Here is a 16,481-nt window from a genome sequence, read left to right as displayed (position 1 = left end):
CAGCCAGTTCTTGGCTCTCACAAGGCCAATTCTTGGAGCAAACATTTACAGAATGATGGTCCAGGCCTGGTCCCTGGCTGGTGATGCTTGTTAGGGACAGAAAAGTAAGTCCAAGAAGCAGGGTAGGAAAAAGATCTCATGAACAAGGAGCTTGAGGAGCAGAAGATAGAAACACCTCGACACCTCCATGACCCTTGGCCAGAGGAAGGGCTCCCAGGACACAAGGAAGCCCAACCACGGCCCCCTGTGTAAAACCTGACCTTGGAACGGCACACAATTAACACAGGGGGCATTTGGAAGGAGAAAAAGAGCCTGCACACCTTTCGGAAAAGGGAACACATACCTGGCTTGGGAGGACAGTCTTCAAAGACCTTTTGTTGCTGCTGCAGTGTTGCATTTTCCCAGGGGATGCAGCGGGGAGGGTGGGGAGCCCACACACATCTGACACCAGGGCCAGCCCCCAGGCAGGATGTCTCGTTGCCAAAAGCCTCACATCTCTCAGGTGTGAACTTCAGGATGTCACTCAGGAGGAGGCTGTTGAAGCCTCCAAACACATACATGGTGCTGGACAACATGGAAGCAAAGATAAAAATTCGCAGCTGTTTTCATGGACAAAGCTCTGCTCCAGTAAATGGGATTTAAGGTCTGAGGGAAGTGTTTTATTACATGCCAGCATATATAAATCCAAATAAATAGCTCTTGGTTAAGGAAGGCACTAAAGAAAAGGTCAGACAAATTTCACTGTTTCAGAGAACCCAGCGAGACTCAATACAGAGTCAAAGCTATTCAAGGTCATCAACCAATCTTCCCCTCCAGCCAAAACTTTGAGGGGACCTGACCAACATGATTATACATAAAATGCTGCAAAAATATGGGATCCTCCTGTAATCTACACTGGCAAGACACAGAGGAAGGCTAAAAATTGGGAGATGGTACCATAGCATTAAAGCAGAGTTCAGAAACTGTGACAAAACAATTTGTTGCTGTCACTCTCTCTGCTCCTCTGTAAGAAAATCACACTTTGCATGGCTGGCAACAACCAAGCAGAATCATTGTGTCAACTAAAAAACCTGAAACAATCCCCAAACAAATAATATTTTGTACAGGGAGGAGTGAGGGATTTCAAATTTCCTTCAGTACCCCTGCTGCTCCAGATAAAACCTTAAATTTTAACAGTTACACAAAAATGTCATGCAAAAATTCTCTGTGCATCTGTGTCTGTCAATGCACCTTTAAAAATATGGTGAAGAAGGTCCAAGGCAGCTGAAAAGATAAGTTTTGGTTGAATAAAAAGTATTTTTATTATGATTTTCATTCTATTTTAGAACTCCTATGAAATAAACTTCTCAAACTTGGTTGCACTGATTCAGTAACAGCTGTTCATCTGGAAGCAGGGATATCACTACAGTTTGTAAGGCTTAACAGCCAAAAATCTCACCTAAGAGTTCACCTAAATACTGAACATCATGTGCCAGGGGAAGAGCAGTCCCACAGGATAAGGTGTGTAAAGTGAAACATGGAAAAATTTTAAAAAGCCTGAGTGAAATTCAGATTTGGAAATAAACGTTGTCAGTGCAGCTAAGAGAGAACTGTGAAATACATTTAAATGCACAATTACTAGATAACTAAAAAATAGAAATATACATAAAAATGATGACAAAAAAATAAAAATATGGAAAAAACTAAACGAGCTGAGACAGTTTAGCCCAGTAAAGAAGGGCTGATGGGAACAGGTGAATACTGAAGACTGAAGATCTGAAAATTTTTAGAGATTCACAGAACAGTTTGGGTGGGAAGGAACCTTAAACCCCACCTCATTGCACTCCCTGCCATGAGCAGGGACACCTTCCACTAGACCAGGCTGCTCCAAACCCCATCCAACCTGGCCTAGGACCCTTCCAGGGATGGGGCAGCCCAAAGCTCCGTGGACAAGGAGGTTTGTGCCAGACCCTCAGCCCAGTGCTGCAGTTCTTCATCCACTCGTGCCCATTCCCTACAGAACACCTGTGCCCAAAGCCCAGAACACCTGTGCCCTTACCTGTTGTACAGCACAGCAGAGTGCCCAAACCTGTTGACATCGTGGTGCAGAGCCGGGCGAGGCAGCACAGACCATCGATCACAGGCTGCAAGGGACAAAAATCCTTTCAGAAATGTTTCTCTGGACAATGAATGAGACAAGTCACAGAGCAGTTTCTTCCTGAGAGATCCCCAGGTACCTGAGATCCTCCAGCAAAGGCCCCGAGGGGCTGGAGCATGGCCAGGGCAATGAACTGGGAAGGGGCTGGAGAGTTCCTGAGGAGCTGGGAAGGGGCTGGAGAGTTCCTGCGGAGCTGAGGGGGCTCAGCCTGGAGCAAAGGAGGCTCAAGAGGGACCTCGTAGCTCTGCACAGCTCCTGCCAGGAGGGGACAGCTGGTGGGTCCAGCTCTGCTCTAGGGAACAGGACAAGAAGAAACTATTTTTCCTCCTTTACCAAGAGGATTTCTCACCATGTAACAAGTTCTGGTTCTATCTGTTTATACATTAATTATTTGCAGTTTTGCCCCAAACCAGTATCACTGAGAACAGAGGCTTATCTTTTTTTTTACTTTTTGCATTGCCATTATGTTCCTAGAGGGCAGATACCCATGTTTTTAAAAAATATTTTTCACTCATCATAGCTTAAAGATTTGTGGATGTTTTTCTCTTTTAACACAATGTTAGATTATTCCATCTTTTTCTATTACCATAAAATTTATAAGTTCTGCTTCATTTTTTTACTTGGTTTCTCAGGTAATTTTTTTTCTTTGGGCAGCATGGGAGAAAAAAACAAATTAAGAAACATGTAACCCACTGAGCAAAGAAACAGAAGTAGAAAAAGTCAGTCCAATTCATAACACTTAAAACTTCAATAAGAGAATGGATCACCTTGCGGGCCAATATCCCAGAGGCACTTGGATACAATTTATGCAATTAAGACAGAAAAGTCAATCTTCTGTAAAGATCTACAGGGCCCTCAAATACTCCTAAGACTCTTTAATATGAGATGAAACCATTGTGTTGTGGACTGACCCTCTGGGAAAAAAAAAGCGCACAAACCAAACTAGTCCATGGATAAACTGAAAGGGCAAAGAAACAAAGTTTTAATTTTTTACTAAATTTATTTGGAGAATTGTTGGATAAAACAACAGATGCAGAGCAATTTTGTTCAAGAGTACTGATAAAGAAAAGACAGAAGACATAGGTTTAGTACTTTGATAAATTGTGATTTTGGAATTTATTTCTACATGCCATTTGCTCCATTTTCAAAGACTTTAACCTAGCCCAGCACCACTCTCAAGCCAAGCATGATGGTTCCAATTTTTAATAGAAGACTTCAGAAAAACTGAAGCAATTAGCAATTTTTTAGCCATCAAGTTGTTATGTGAGGCCAAGAAACATGTTTTTCTAGATTAATAGAAGGCCTGAATATTTTGTTTTCTAAGCCTCTTTGCCATTTTTAACCAGAGATCAAATATTGGAGAAACCAAGTAATTCTGAGACTACAAGAATCTTCTCCTTCCTGACTTAACCTAAAACTTACAATGCTGGGATTTATAAAATGCACTGTTCAAACAGAACATATCAGCTACAAACCATCCAGCATCTCCCTATGCTTGCCATCAGAATCAGAATTTTCATTGGGTAAATAGAAGAGTTTTAGTTTCTCTTCTGTGGGGAGAAAAGATCCATTTAAACACAGCACTTTTACGTAAGTAGCAGGTGGAGGATTAAGTGAGGCATTTTTCCACACAAAGCTGCTGCAGAGCAGGAAACTTCGACAAACGCCAGAGAGACCAATTTTGGGGACAGGAAGAGCTAATTGGCCATTTCAGTGTGCAGAAAATAGGGAAAATACTGAGAGACAGCTCTGCCCAAGTGCTCACCCAACCCAAGCTGGTCAAGTAGAGCATAAAGGACAAGAAGCATTCAAGAATTTTTATTGCTCACCCCTAGAACACATCTCAGTGCAAACTGTTAGCATTGCCCCACACAGAAAAAAGGTTTTATGTCCTCCCAATACTCAGTGCATGCGTTCTGATTACTTGGAAATTTGAGGAGGGAAGACCAGAAAAAATTGATGATGTAAATAAAATTAGTTACTATCAAAATAAGTTTTAATGACAAAGGTTAAGGAGAAGACCTGGGTTTGAAGCATTTGTTTCAGACTGGGTTTAATTCCACTTCTCCCCAGTCTTCCAACCATCACTGTGATCATTAATCAATCCTGATGGCTAATCAACAAGATGTAAAAAAAACAGTAAACCAGCCAGACAGCGTTCTACAAAAGTAGGGAATAAAGACAATTACTAAGCCTCTTCACTGAAGGCTGTCAGTATCAACTGACCTTGCTTGGTTTTCTCGTGCCTTGGGAACACCAAGGGATAGATAACAGGGGGGTTATATGGGCTTATTCCCACGGAGACCAACAGGAACATGACCAGGGTAATTAATTACTGCAGAAATCATGCATGAAGAACTACTGAAAAGTGTTTCTGCTGTGACACAAATTATGAGCCACCACCCTATTGCATTCCTAGTCACATGGGACAAGGGAAATCATGCACAATGGCTCCTGCAATGAAGAGAACAGAGGTGGTCTCATTTCTGAAAAAAAAGCTGCTCTTTTCAGGTTGAGAATCTCTTCTCTAAGGAATGAGGGGACTCAAGAACACCTCTCACTCACTATGTGACATAAAACCAATATAAGCTCCACAGTGTATGTCTGCTAAGAAATGGGGACAATGACCACACCACTCATGTCATGCAACATGTTACCTAAACTGAATCCAAATGAACATCATTACTGGCATATTCTGTCAAATTAATGTAATTTGTGTTTTACACCTAACAGAGAGTTCAATAGGTCAGGGCAGATAGCAGAATGCAGAAAGAAAAATCTATCACTGTTGCTACCAATGTTTAAAAAAATCAAACTGTTTATGACTGCCACAGAATGATAAAATACTCTGGGTTGGATGGCACCTTAAAACAATCTCATTTTAGCTCTGAGCCATGGGTAGGAACACCTTCCATGAGACCAGGCTGCTCCAAGTTCCATCCAACCTGGTGAAATACTTCATTTTAACTCCTCAATGAAAAAAAAAAAAAAAAAAAAAAAATAAAGCTAGCTAGGAGCACACAAAGATTCCAGAGGGATGTAACTAGAAATCACAGGAGGCAGAATGGAATGATATAACAGAGAGCAAAAGGGCACAAGGATACCAAACCCTGATGGCCCAAGTATTTACTTGCACTTTCTTCTCACTAACCAGGAGATCTTGGTGGACAGTCACTTAGAGACTTCAGAGAAGCCACATTTAGGGCATTCTGAGAGCAAAAGGTGAATCTCAGAGTACAGAGTGGCATTCTTCCCCAGTGTGAATTATCTGCATATGTATGTACCTTCTTTTATGTAATTTCACCTCATCTTTCCTTGTTCTTCTTAAACTCAAGTCTCTGGAATCCAAATCCACAAATAAATGTTGCCCTCTCCTGGCTGCTGAAACTCAGCAAGTCCAACCTAATAATTTGGCTTTATGATTGAATAAAGCAGTGCAGTGTACAGGCTGAGTTTCAGCAGGGTCTAATGCTCGTAACTGTCCTAAGAACTTGATTTTTTGATCAATCATAGATTAAAACACACTCAAAATATCAGAATAGATTTATGGCTGAGATAGCAAGACAGGAAACAACCTCAACTTGGGCCAGGGAAGATGTAGATTAGATATTAGGAAGTATTTTTTCATGTTGAGGGTTGCAAAACACTGAAACAAGCTGCTGAGGGCAGTGATGGAGTCACCATCTCTGGAAGTGTTCAAAAAACATGTGGATGGGGCACTTGAGGACATGGTTTAGTGGTGAAAATGCCAGGTTGCCAGTTGGACTTGCTGATCTTAAAGGTTTTTTCCAACCTTAATGATTCCATGGTTTTATGATTCCGTAACAATACACAGTTTAAAACTAAATTTTTAATGTCAAAGGCTGTGTATAAACTATTGACAAAGGAACTGCTGCTGTCTGTAACTGGAAATCACTGCACCTCATGTGCTTAGAATTGTGTAGCAAGGTTATGAGTCTCTCCTGATTGCAGATCCCCATGCCCAGCAGCATTTGGGATAACACACTCACCATAAACCAGCATTCTGGAGGCAAACTGAGGACAGCTCCCTGGGAACAGCCAAGTATTTGAGTGTTAGTTATTATTTCTGCAAGAACTTACCAATATCATAGGCCATGAAATCCGAAGAAAAGCACTTGGCTCCGTGGCTCATGGAGGTGTCGTTGTGAGTGTTTCCTCCAAACACCAGCATGGTCCCACTAACTATCACAGCTGTGTGCAAGTAGCGGAAAAATCGGCTGTCTTTGAGAATAGTCCTTCAGAAATTAAAATATATCTGTTAATGAGACTGCTAAGTACCTGGCAAAGGCAAAACACTCCATAAATCCAAGCTGAAGAACACTTTGAGGGTGAGAATAGTATCTAACTACTTTTCCTAATGAGCTACTTAACAATTACATTCCACATTGTTCAATTCCACCTGTAATTTCATTCTCATCTTTCTATTTGCTTTGCCAATTTATAGGAGAAATATACCTATGAGAGCCTCTTTCCAAAGCTGTGGATCTTCAAACCATCAATTCTTCCCCTAGGGATTCTGAAGTTTTCACACTTGTCTTTTGAACACAGTCAACCTGGGAAGACTCTAATATTTTGTAGTAACTCTGCTTTTATAGCAACCCAAAGAAGTCTTTCACACTGGGCAGCATCTCTGCCCACAACTAAAAATTCTATTTTAAGGAAATCTATATAGTTCCTGAAAATGGAGCCCTACAGGTTAATACCTGCGCAACATGCAGCTCGCTCATCGGTGACTAAATCATGGGAATCACTAATCAAACTCACTGCTGATCTCAACTTCAATCAGTAGCAGTGATGGCACTGAACACAGAGGATCATCTTTTGGAGAATTTTCTTACTTTTCTGAGAGGATGTCTGTTGAAGGAGGGGACTCCGTCCCTGTGCCCTCAGGTGAGAGCCCACCTGCAGAGCTGCCCCAGCCCTGGGGCCAACAGCAGGAGGACGTGGAGCTGCTGGAGAGAGCCCAGAGGAGGCCCCAGAGCTGCTCCAGGGCTGGACCCCCTCTGCTCTGGAGCCAGGCTGGCAGAGCTGGGAATGTTCCCCTGGAGAAGGGAAAATTCCAGGGAATGCTCAGAGTCCCTGAAGGGGCTCCAGGAGAGCTGAAGAGGACCTGGGGACAAGGCCTGCAGGGACAGGACCCAGAGAATGGCTCCCATTGTCAGAGGGCAGGGCTGGATGGGATCTTGGGTATTAGGAATTGTTGCCTGGGAGGGAGGTGAGGCCCTGGCACAGGGTGCCCAGAGCGGCTGGGACTGCCCCTGGATCCCTGGCAATGCCCAAGGACAGCCTGAACAGGGCTTGGAGCAGCCTGGGATAACAGAAGGTGTCCCTGCCATGGCAGGGGCTGGAATGGGTTGAGTTTTAAGGTCCGTTCCAATAGGAGACATCATGCTGAAAGTGTGGCTGACACGCCTGAGGGACAGGATTTTTTCCACAGGGACCTGGAGGATCTCAAGATGAGGGCCCATGGGAAGTTCATGAGATTTAATAAGGAAAAGTGGGCCTAAATCACTCAAGAATAAAAGAAAGAGTGAATGACACAAAAAAAAAACAGAGGTAGAGATGAACAGTCCTATACTCTCCACGTGTTCAACAGGGCTTGCCAGACTGACAAAATAAATGTGGCAAAAGAAAATTGGTGCTGCAGGAGTTTGGAAGAACAATGTCACATTTGTTAAGTTTCTGCCTACTCAGCCAGATTTGTCCACTCCGCAGCTGGAGTTGGAAGATCAAATTAATCCAGAGAGGAAGTGGGGTTATTTCTGTGTATACAATTCAGTGGGAAGGAAGGGGGCTGGAAATTAGTCACTCATTACCTTCCTCATCAGTACAAACTCACAAACAGATGTTGCAGAAACACAAGCTATTTTAACACTCAATAAGAGATGTAGTGACTCAAATTTACATGTGTTACCCAAAAGACAGTCAGGAGCCTTTAGAATCAACATTAAGAAAAACACAGAATTAAGGAAAATGTATTTCACCTCTGTTGCTCCAGGCTGTGAAGTGCAGCTATAGCTTTTTAATAAAACTCACCTTTGGGCAGCAACAAATCACAGAAGATTTCAGCTTAAGAAATGAACATTTCAAACAGTTACAGAGCTAGAAGAAAATAGGGTTATAATAGAAATTCTTTTACAGTCTTAACTGCAGAATGGATTATCACTCGCTTGACTGCAGTAACTGCACTAATATGCACAGCCTGTATGGCTAGCAAGAAAAAAACATCAAATATTTTTTCTTTTCAGCTTGAATCAAACAATAGATTAAAATGGATTTCTTGGTTTGTTCACAGCCTTGATTATATTGATTATATCATCCTCATTCATAAGGGGACATAAAAACAAGAGTTCCAAGAGCACAGCATCTATCCTGAATTCAGGTAGACATAAACCACTGTACCTTCATCAAATACCCATCCTCTTGTTCACTACAAACAAAACTGACAGGGCAGTAAACAGGAAAAAGACAGAAGAAGAACCACTTACCACATGCGGGAATCAACTTCATATTTGTACAAATCATCTGCCAGCCTGTACTTGTTGGCACTGAAGGCTTTGTAACCCCCATGGATATAGATTGATCTTGTATTTGGATCATAAACACTGCTGTGACCATATCCTCCTTGCACCAGAGCGCCACTCGTCTGCAAGATGCTCCAGGTATTTGTCACTGAAAAATATGAGTGACAAAACATGGTTCATTTCTGTCCATGTGACTCATCAACATCATGGTGAAATAAATTGGGATTCCCCTGACTCAGATCTAGACATTGTCTCTATCACTTGGTATCCAAAAATATTCCCCTTCAAAAAGGCTGTTGACAAGAAGCATTGCCAAGTATTTTTAATTGGAGCAGAAATAGCTCTTCTACAGTCATTTTTTACATTTTGCAGACAAGCTAAGTAAATGAGAAATAAAAAGTAGACAAATAATAGATTGTATTTCAATGACATGAAAATGCCAGCACTGTGACTTGATTTGGAATGGGACTCAAGAGCACTTTTACTTTTTATATATATATAAATATATATATAAAGCCAGACAAGCACTGAAGCCAAGTCTGACTGTGAAGAACACTGCAGTTAAAAACTAATATGTGATTCATGATCCTATATCTCACTCACTAAAATAACATTGGTATGAAGCACTTTAGACATATTACAATGGTAACTGAAATAGAAATACCACATTACGCATCAAATCTCTGTAGTAAGTGCTGAATGAAACCCTATACAAGCTTTCCAATTCAGGCATGGCAGGCACACCAAAGGCAAAGGAAGTGAACAGTCTCCAAGATCACACATGGCAGAAAGGGCCACTATTCCTGAGAATAGCCAGCACACTCCAATTGTGAACTTCCTGTGCCTAACTACAATCCTGACATGGTCCATGGAGCCAGGAATGTGCTTCCCTTTCTGAGCTAGGTACAAGTTCAGTTTGCCTGGAAAACTTCCTGTGCTTCTCCGCTGGTTACACTAGAAATCTCTAGATCCTAAAATCAGAGCCTGGACTATTCCAGGATATCAGAATCCAGAAATTCAGCACCTGTTTCCTACAGCATCTGCTGCTGGGGACATGGGTGTCAGGTTAAGCAGACATTTGGTCTGAAGTGTTACAACCATTACTATATTTGCAGAATTAAAAAATAATTTCAGAAGTGTTTGTTTTGTCAGAAGAAGAGAGAAAAACTAATCTAAATTGTTCCAGAGTTGCCCTGCTTTACCTCTCAATTACAGCTTGATATCTTTGGGATCTAACTCCGTGTATAAAGCTGAAGGCACGTGGCTGCCTGCTCATTGGGTTCTACAAATCCATTAGGCTCCACTTCTTGTACATGCAAACAGGAGGAGGAAAACACATTTGCCTGTGTTTCCTATCTGAACAGGAGTGGCTTAAATAAGCTGCAAAGTAGCTGCACAGTGTCAGGGCCAGGCAGGAGGGCTGCATCCCTCCCTCACTCACCCAGGTTGTACTCCTGGACATTGCTGATGTAGCCATAGAGGGGGCAGTGCCCGAAGAGGACCAGCATGACGGTGCTGTTGTCCCGCAGGGTGACCACGTGGGCCGAGTGCCCCACCACAGCGTACTGCTCCTTGGTCCGGGGTGCCAGCATGGCCCAGCTCTGCCTGGGGATGTGGAACACCCACAGCTGGCTGCTCACGTTCCCCGTGGCATCCAGCTTTCCGCCATACATGTAGATGTTATCCTGAAAGAACGCACATGAGGGCACAGAATGCAGCATTTAGGAAAGGGCTGCTTGGTAAGCAATGAAGCTACTGCTCTAAAGTTACTTAGTAAAGTCCCCTGGAGAGGGACTGGGGACAAGGCATGGAGGGACAGGACACAGGCAATGGCTTCCCACTGCCAGAGGCCAGGAATGGATGGGATGTTGGGAAGGAATTGTTCCCTGGAAGGGTGTGAGGCCCTGGCACAGGATGCCCAGAGCAGCCGGGGCTGCCCTGGATCCCTGGCAGTGCTCAAGGCCAGGCTGGACACTGGGGCTGGGAGCAGCCTGGGACAGTGGAAGGTGTCTGCCTGCAGCAGTGGATTGGGACTAGATGATCTTTAAATTCCCATCCAACCCAAACTATTCTGGGATTCCATAATGAATTTCCATGCTTTGAGGTTCTTCAAGTGCTGTTTGTGCATGACGGTGCGTGGAGTTTTTTGAGTATTTATGATTAAGTTTTGCCTAGGGCTGCACTGTTTGAGCTAAACAACATTCCAAAACACAAAGGTCAATAAAGGTTCAGCTCATTTCCTTTCCACAGACTTTGCCATCCTGCTCTCATATGGTCTGCACTCACAGCAAGACACACAGGTGAGAAAAGAGGAAAAAATAGTCAAGTCCACTTGCTGTGTCAGATGTTGGAAGATTAGATTCACAAATTTATTTGCAGAGCAAGTAACAAAAATCCCTAATACCCCAACTCTTGCTTTGGTGTCTTGGACAACAGAGCTCATAAAAATATTCATGTGATCTACATAAAAAACAGCTGGGGAACTCCAGCAAACTCAGCCTCAGGCATTGTTGTCAGCACAGACAGGAAGAAGGAAATAATGGACTCAGTGGCCTCAAATATCACACTCTAAAGCTCTGGAAAAAGGGCAAAGAAGGAGCACATAGGCAGAGACACTACAGACTTCCTAGGGTTCCCTGGAGCACAAGGGTACAGCCTGGGCTAAGCATGGACAAGCCTCTGAATGAGGAACACTTCTCCCAAAGCAAAGCTGATCTGGGACAAGGAGTGGGAAGCAGCAGAGAAGAAAGGGAAATCAGCTGGGAAGTGAGTCTGGAAAACTGAACTTACCTTGTGCAATGCCAACGAATGACCATATCTCATCTCTACTGAGTTCACAGAGCTGTTCAGTGGAAGCCACTCTTCAGAAATTAGATCATACCTGTATAATTAAAACTGAATTACTTTCCAAGGATTAGGTATTAAAGCTAAGAATATGATTGCTTGTCCTTTCTAAGATTTGGGGAAAATTATTTACCAATATAGTTTATTATCTAGCTATTAACAGATCTAGATATATATATATGTAGATAATAGATATATTTAGATATAATTATTTACTGAAATAATAAATCCTGCCATGATTTCAGCATGCACAAAGCTCAAACAAATTACTTATGGGATAAAAAAAGTTGAGCCTGCTCTGTTACTCAACATCCATATATTGATTTCCTTTATCCTGTTTTCTTTTCCATAAAAACCCAAGAGCTAGTGCATTACCTATTAAGCTGTGACAACCTACACCACTTCTCCCTCAAAAAAGTAGGAAAACTTTACACTAAACTTAGGTGATTTTCAACTACTTGATTAAAAAAACTCTGCAAGTGCTTAAAAAACACTTTTAAAATATCTTTGCCATTCATGCTTAAAATAGCATAAACCCTCAGCACTATATTTGCCAAGCTTGGGGCCTTGTGAGATAAAATCATCTGAGAAACCATTCAACAAAGCCATAGGGTATCCTATTAAAAAACAAGGTGTGACTTCGGAGGAGTAAATTGTGGGTGCAACTAGCAACTGCTCTACATTTAAATGTGTGTTTTCAGCTTCTCTTCCCCTATAAGAACTATTCCCTCAGGATGTGAGTGCAGAATACACAGCTCTCACTTAGGTCCATCAAAGTGAGGTATGTGAGTATCTCTGGAAAAAAATCCAGCTTCTGCCTAAATCTGCCCTAAAACAATACAAAAGCTGTTTTTTTTTTTTTTTAATGGAGTATTTCCATGAAGTACACAATTATTACTTTATATTTCAGTTACTGTTAAACCTCCTCAAACAATTGCATAAATGCCCTCATCCTAATGCCATTCCCTGTTTGGTGTCCCGTCCACTGTGGATAACCATCCAGAGTAATCTGTAGGTGTTAATTAAGGAGCCAAAAACTCAAGTCACACAAACACAACATAGCAAAGGGCTAAAATCACTGAAGCAAAATAACCCTCTTTGAATAGGGGCTAGATATAATTTAGGAGCTGGCCCAGAAATATACAGAGAATAGTTAAATGCTGTCAGACATAGATGAATCAAAAGCTCACTGAACATCAGGAACCTTATGCTTTTCTTTTCCAAAATTAGCATCCCCCATCTCAAACGTGAGCCTGAGTTATTACAGTTGTTTTCCCTTGGAAATGAAGCACAGACCAAAGCACAGCACGTCAGGTGGCATTTCCTAAAAATAACTCTCAAATCTGTGTTCCTATCTTTAGTTTTTGTTATATGGGTTTTTACTCACGCTAAAACCTTCTGAGAGTCAGAATGATTGAAGACATAACCTCCAACAATCCACATTTTATTGTCATGGATAATGGCTTTGTGAGATGCCCTAGCAAGTTTTGGAAGACTGTATTCTTCCCGGGTCCAAAACGACTGGTTTGCAGGAAGACGAATTGAACAGCCAGGACCTGGGAAAAGAAGGTTTAAAAGCGGGTTTTTTCCAAATCCTGTATTTCAGCTGGAGGTCAGTCTCCTGCTAGTGCTGTAGCTCGTTGCATTTAATACGAGATTAATTCTTACATGTCAGTAGGTTTTTGCAAAGGAAACATGTATGTTCAGGCCAGATCACTGCCAAGTTGGGTGTGGCAGATCAGCTCAGCTGGACACAAGAACAAGGCATTTCACATGTTCAAACAGGTCAACTATGGCAACTAGGCTCAAATTTGCTTCAGGTGCATAGGAATGAGGCTTGAAGGGATGTCTGTATACCATAAATTAGTCCCACTTTGGATGGTGACAAAGTTGCTTTTAAAAGCAATTGTAAAAAAACCACAGAATCACACACTGGGATGCGTTGAAAAGATCCCCCTTCCACCCCGCTGCCATGGCAGGGACACCTTCCACCATCCCAAGAGTGCTCCAAGCCCCAGTGTCCAACCTGGCCTTGGACACTGCCAGTGTGAAGCCACACCTTGAGTGCTGTGTCCAGTCCTGACCCCTCAGCTTAGGAAGGAGATTGAGATGCTTGAGCATATCCAGAGGAGGCAACGAGGCTGGAGAGGGGCTGGGAACACAAGCCCTGTGAGGAACGGCTGAGGGAGCTGGGGGTGCTCAGCCTGGAGAAAAGGAGACTCAGGGTGACCTCAGCACTCCCCACAGCTCCTGAAAGGTGCCTGTGGGCAGCTGGGCTTGGGCTCTTTCTCCAGGAACTCACAGAACCAGAGGTCACAGCCTCAAGCTGCTTCAAGGGAAATATAGGTTGGATATCAGGAAAACGTTTTTCATAGAAAGAATGAAAAAGTTTTGGAATGGCCTGTCCAGGAAGGTGGTGGAGTCACCATCCCTGGATGTGTTTAAAAAAAGACTGGATGTGGCACTTGGTGTCATGGTTTAGTTGAAGTGTCAGGGAAGGGGTTGGACTTTATCTTGAAGGTTTCTTCCAATCTTGTGATTCTGTGATCCAGGGGCAGCCACAGCTGCTCTGGGCACCCTGTGCCAGGGTGTCATCACACTCATTGTAAAAAACTTCTTCCTTACATCAACTCTAAACCAGCCCAGTTTCAATTTAAAGTCATTCCCCGTTATCCTGGCATTCCAGGCCTTTGTCCAACATCCTTCTCCAGCTCTCACAGAGGCCCTCTGAGCACTGGAAGTGGCTCTCAAGTCTCCCTGGAGCCTTCTCTTCTCCACACCCCCAGCTCTCCCAAACTATCTCCAGAGCTGAGAGGCTCCAGCCCTTGGAGCTTCTCTGTGTCCTCTCTCCAGCATATCCATCCTTACAAATGAAGTATGATCTTTTAAATTTAAAAAGCAAATACTCTGTTCCTAGTCAAAATTCCTTGTCATGCAGAATATTCCCACGTCCTCCCAGTTAAACTGCCAGCTCCATACATAGAAAATACACCCCCAAAGTTCTGTGTACCCAGCAGGAGACTCACCTTGCCAGCCTGCAGAGCACACACATGCTTTGGAGCCGTTGAGGCTGCAGTGGCCCCTCTCAGGAGCCCCGCAGTTCCCCGGGCAGTAGGGAATGTCACAGGCCTCTCCCTTCCAGCGTTCGGCGCACTCGCACTGCGGGGCCATGGTGCTGCTGTTGAGCCTGCACTCCCCTTGGCCAGAGCAGTTATTGGGGCACACATTGAAACTGGGGACAGAGCACAAAGCAGCTCGTCAGGAAGGAAAGAGATTTTCAAGAATTATTAACAAATGCAAGAGTGATGATGAACAAAGTGAATATACATCATTACAAACCAAAAGAGAGTCATCTGCTACCTGGTGTAATGCACCTGTAGAGATTAGTACTCTATTCCTAAAAAACTGCCTCATTGCACAAGTTAAAGTCGCAGTTCTTCTGAGAAAATTATCAATATGATTTTTAGCCATTTGTAAGGCAAACTACTTGCCTTAAAACAGTAAGTGAGGACTTCAATCAGAGTATAAGGCTGCTGTGGTGTCTGTGAATTTATACTTAAACTGCTCACAATTAGGTGCTATTCTGGGATCTGCTTACCAAAAGAACTACTGGAGATGAAACCCAAGCCAAAGACATGCCTGGTTTGAATAATTCCTGATTTTATAATATCTGTAATGTAGCTGAGGCAAAACCAGATACAACCTTGGTAAAGGTCCAAATTTTGAGATCATAATAATTTCCAGACTCCAGTTTTTGCTGGCGTATCAACCAGAATAATTTACAGATGGGATTTAGTACCCATATTCTCACTGTCACCGGCTCCAAGGCATAATTTCACAAGTGTTCACTGAACTACTCCCTACACTCAGTAGTAACTATGAAAACTGGTATGTACCATTCTATCTACTTGCTGGAAGAATCTTACAAAGCAACCTAAGAACCAGAAGACAAAACAGCACTTGAAAATTGTTTGAAATTATGAAGAAAGTGAAGAATTAAAAAAATACTGTTCTTGAGGACAGTATTTTATTGCAATGGTGCAAATCCAACAGCTGACAGTAGATGGAGTCCTGGTTTATGCAATCAGCCAGACTTGGAAAACACTGTCTCTTCAGCTCCTCTGGTCCCAGCAACTTTGCATAGGCTCCTCATCTTATTCTGGAGCTTTCAAGGGGTGCTGGATGCCCTATATTTTTAAAAAATTCACTAGTATGTAGGTTATAAAGCACATATTTGTGTTCTTACTAAGGATGAAAGCACTCAGACTTGATATTAAAAAACTAAGCTCCACATTTTAAGAGAAAGTCAACTTTTGCAATAAGTCAGTTATGACTGAAGTTTTTCCTGCTGCTTTTTCTGAAAGAGGCAAGACCTTCTGCAGGTTACTCCCAAATTAAATCTCCCAGTGTGGCACAAACATAACTTGCATCTGTAGGAGCAAAAAAAAATCTAAAGCTCATGATCCCTACAGAACCAAAACCTTCCATCTTTGTGAGTATGTCCACACATTTATCTCAAGACAAAACCTTTCTAAAAGCAGTTGATGAATTAGGGAGCATAACAGAATCATTTTTAAAAAGCTCATCAATGAGGACTAAATAGATGTCAGTGAACAGAAAGCACCCATCTGTTTAGAACATGAATGAAAGAATATAAAACCAGTCCAGAATAAAAAGAAGCCAGATGAAGGGATTAAATCCAGGGATCGAATAAGAAAGCAAATCCCAAGGGTAAGGACCCTCAAGAGCACGTACAGCCCAGTGTCTCAAGTGAAATGTGTGGCTGATGGAAGTGTGTTTGTGCTAGAGTATCTCTGCAGAACACTCAGGAGCACAGACGTGCACAAAACATCAATTCTTGTTGATTAGATAAAATCAAATTGAGCTAATAACATAAAATAAATAATAGGATGACTTTTGGAGCAAACATTCGTCCACACTTAAAACTGACAAGT

General features: G+C 42.5%; 1 protein-coding gene across 1 annotated transcript in view; it reads right to left on the bottom strand.

The window, feature by feature from the left end:
- Positions 1–16,481, bottom strand: part of ATRN (attractin) — a 143,774-nt gene that overhangs the window by 80,717 nt on the left and 46,576 nt on the right. The window contains exons 5-12 of the mRNA XM_077782656.1: positions 14,553–14,758; positions 12,914–13,082; positions 11,473–11,563; positions 10,124–10,367; positions 8,647–8,830; positions 6,239–6,393; positions 2,039–2,123; positions 344–564 (exon numbers count right to left, since the gene is read on the bottom strand). Of these exons, the coding sequence (XP_077638782.1) occupies positions 344–564; positions 2,039–2,123; positions 6,239–6,393; positions 8,647–8,830; positions 10,124–10,367; positions 11,473–11,563; positions 12,914–13,082; positions 14,553–14,758 (1,355 nt within the window). The remainder of the gene's footprint in view (positions 1–343; positions 565–2,038; positions 2,124–6,238; positions 6,394–8,646; positions 8,831–10,123; positions 10,368–11,472; positions 11,564–12,913; positions 13,083–14,552; positions 14,759–16,481) is intronic.

The sequence above is a fragment of the Lonchura striata genome, chromosome 4, assembly GCF_046129695.1.
Source record: "Lonchura striata isolate bLonStr1 chromosome 4, bLonStr1.mat, whole genome shotgun sequence".
Classification (NCBI taxonomy): Eukaryota; Metazoa; Chordata; class Aves; order Passeriformes; family Estrildidae; genus Lonchura; species Lonchura striata.
Note: the sequence above shows the minus strand (reverse complement) of the source record. Positions and strands in the feature narration are given on the sequence as shown.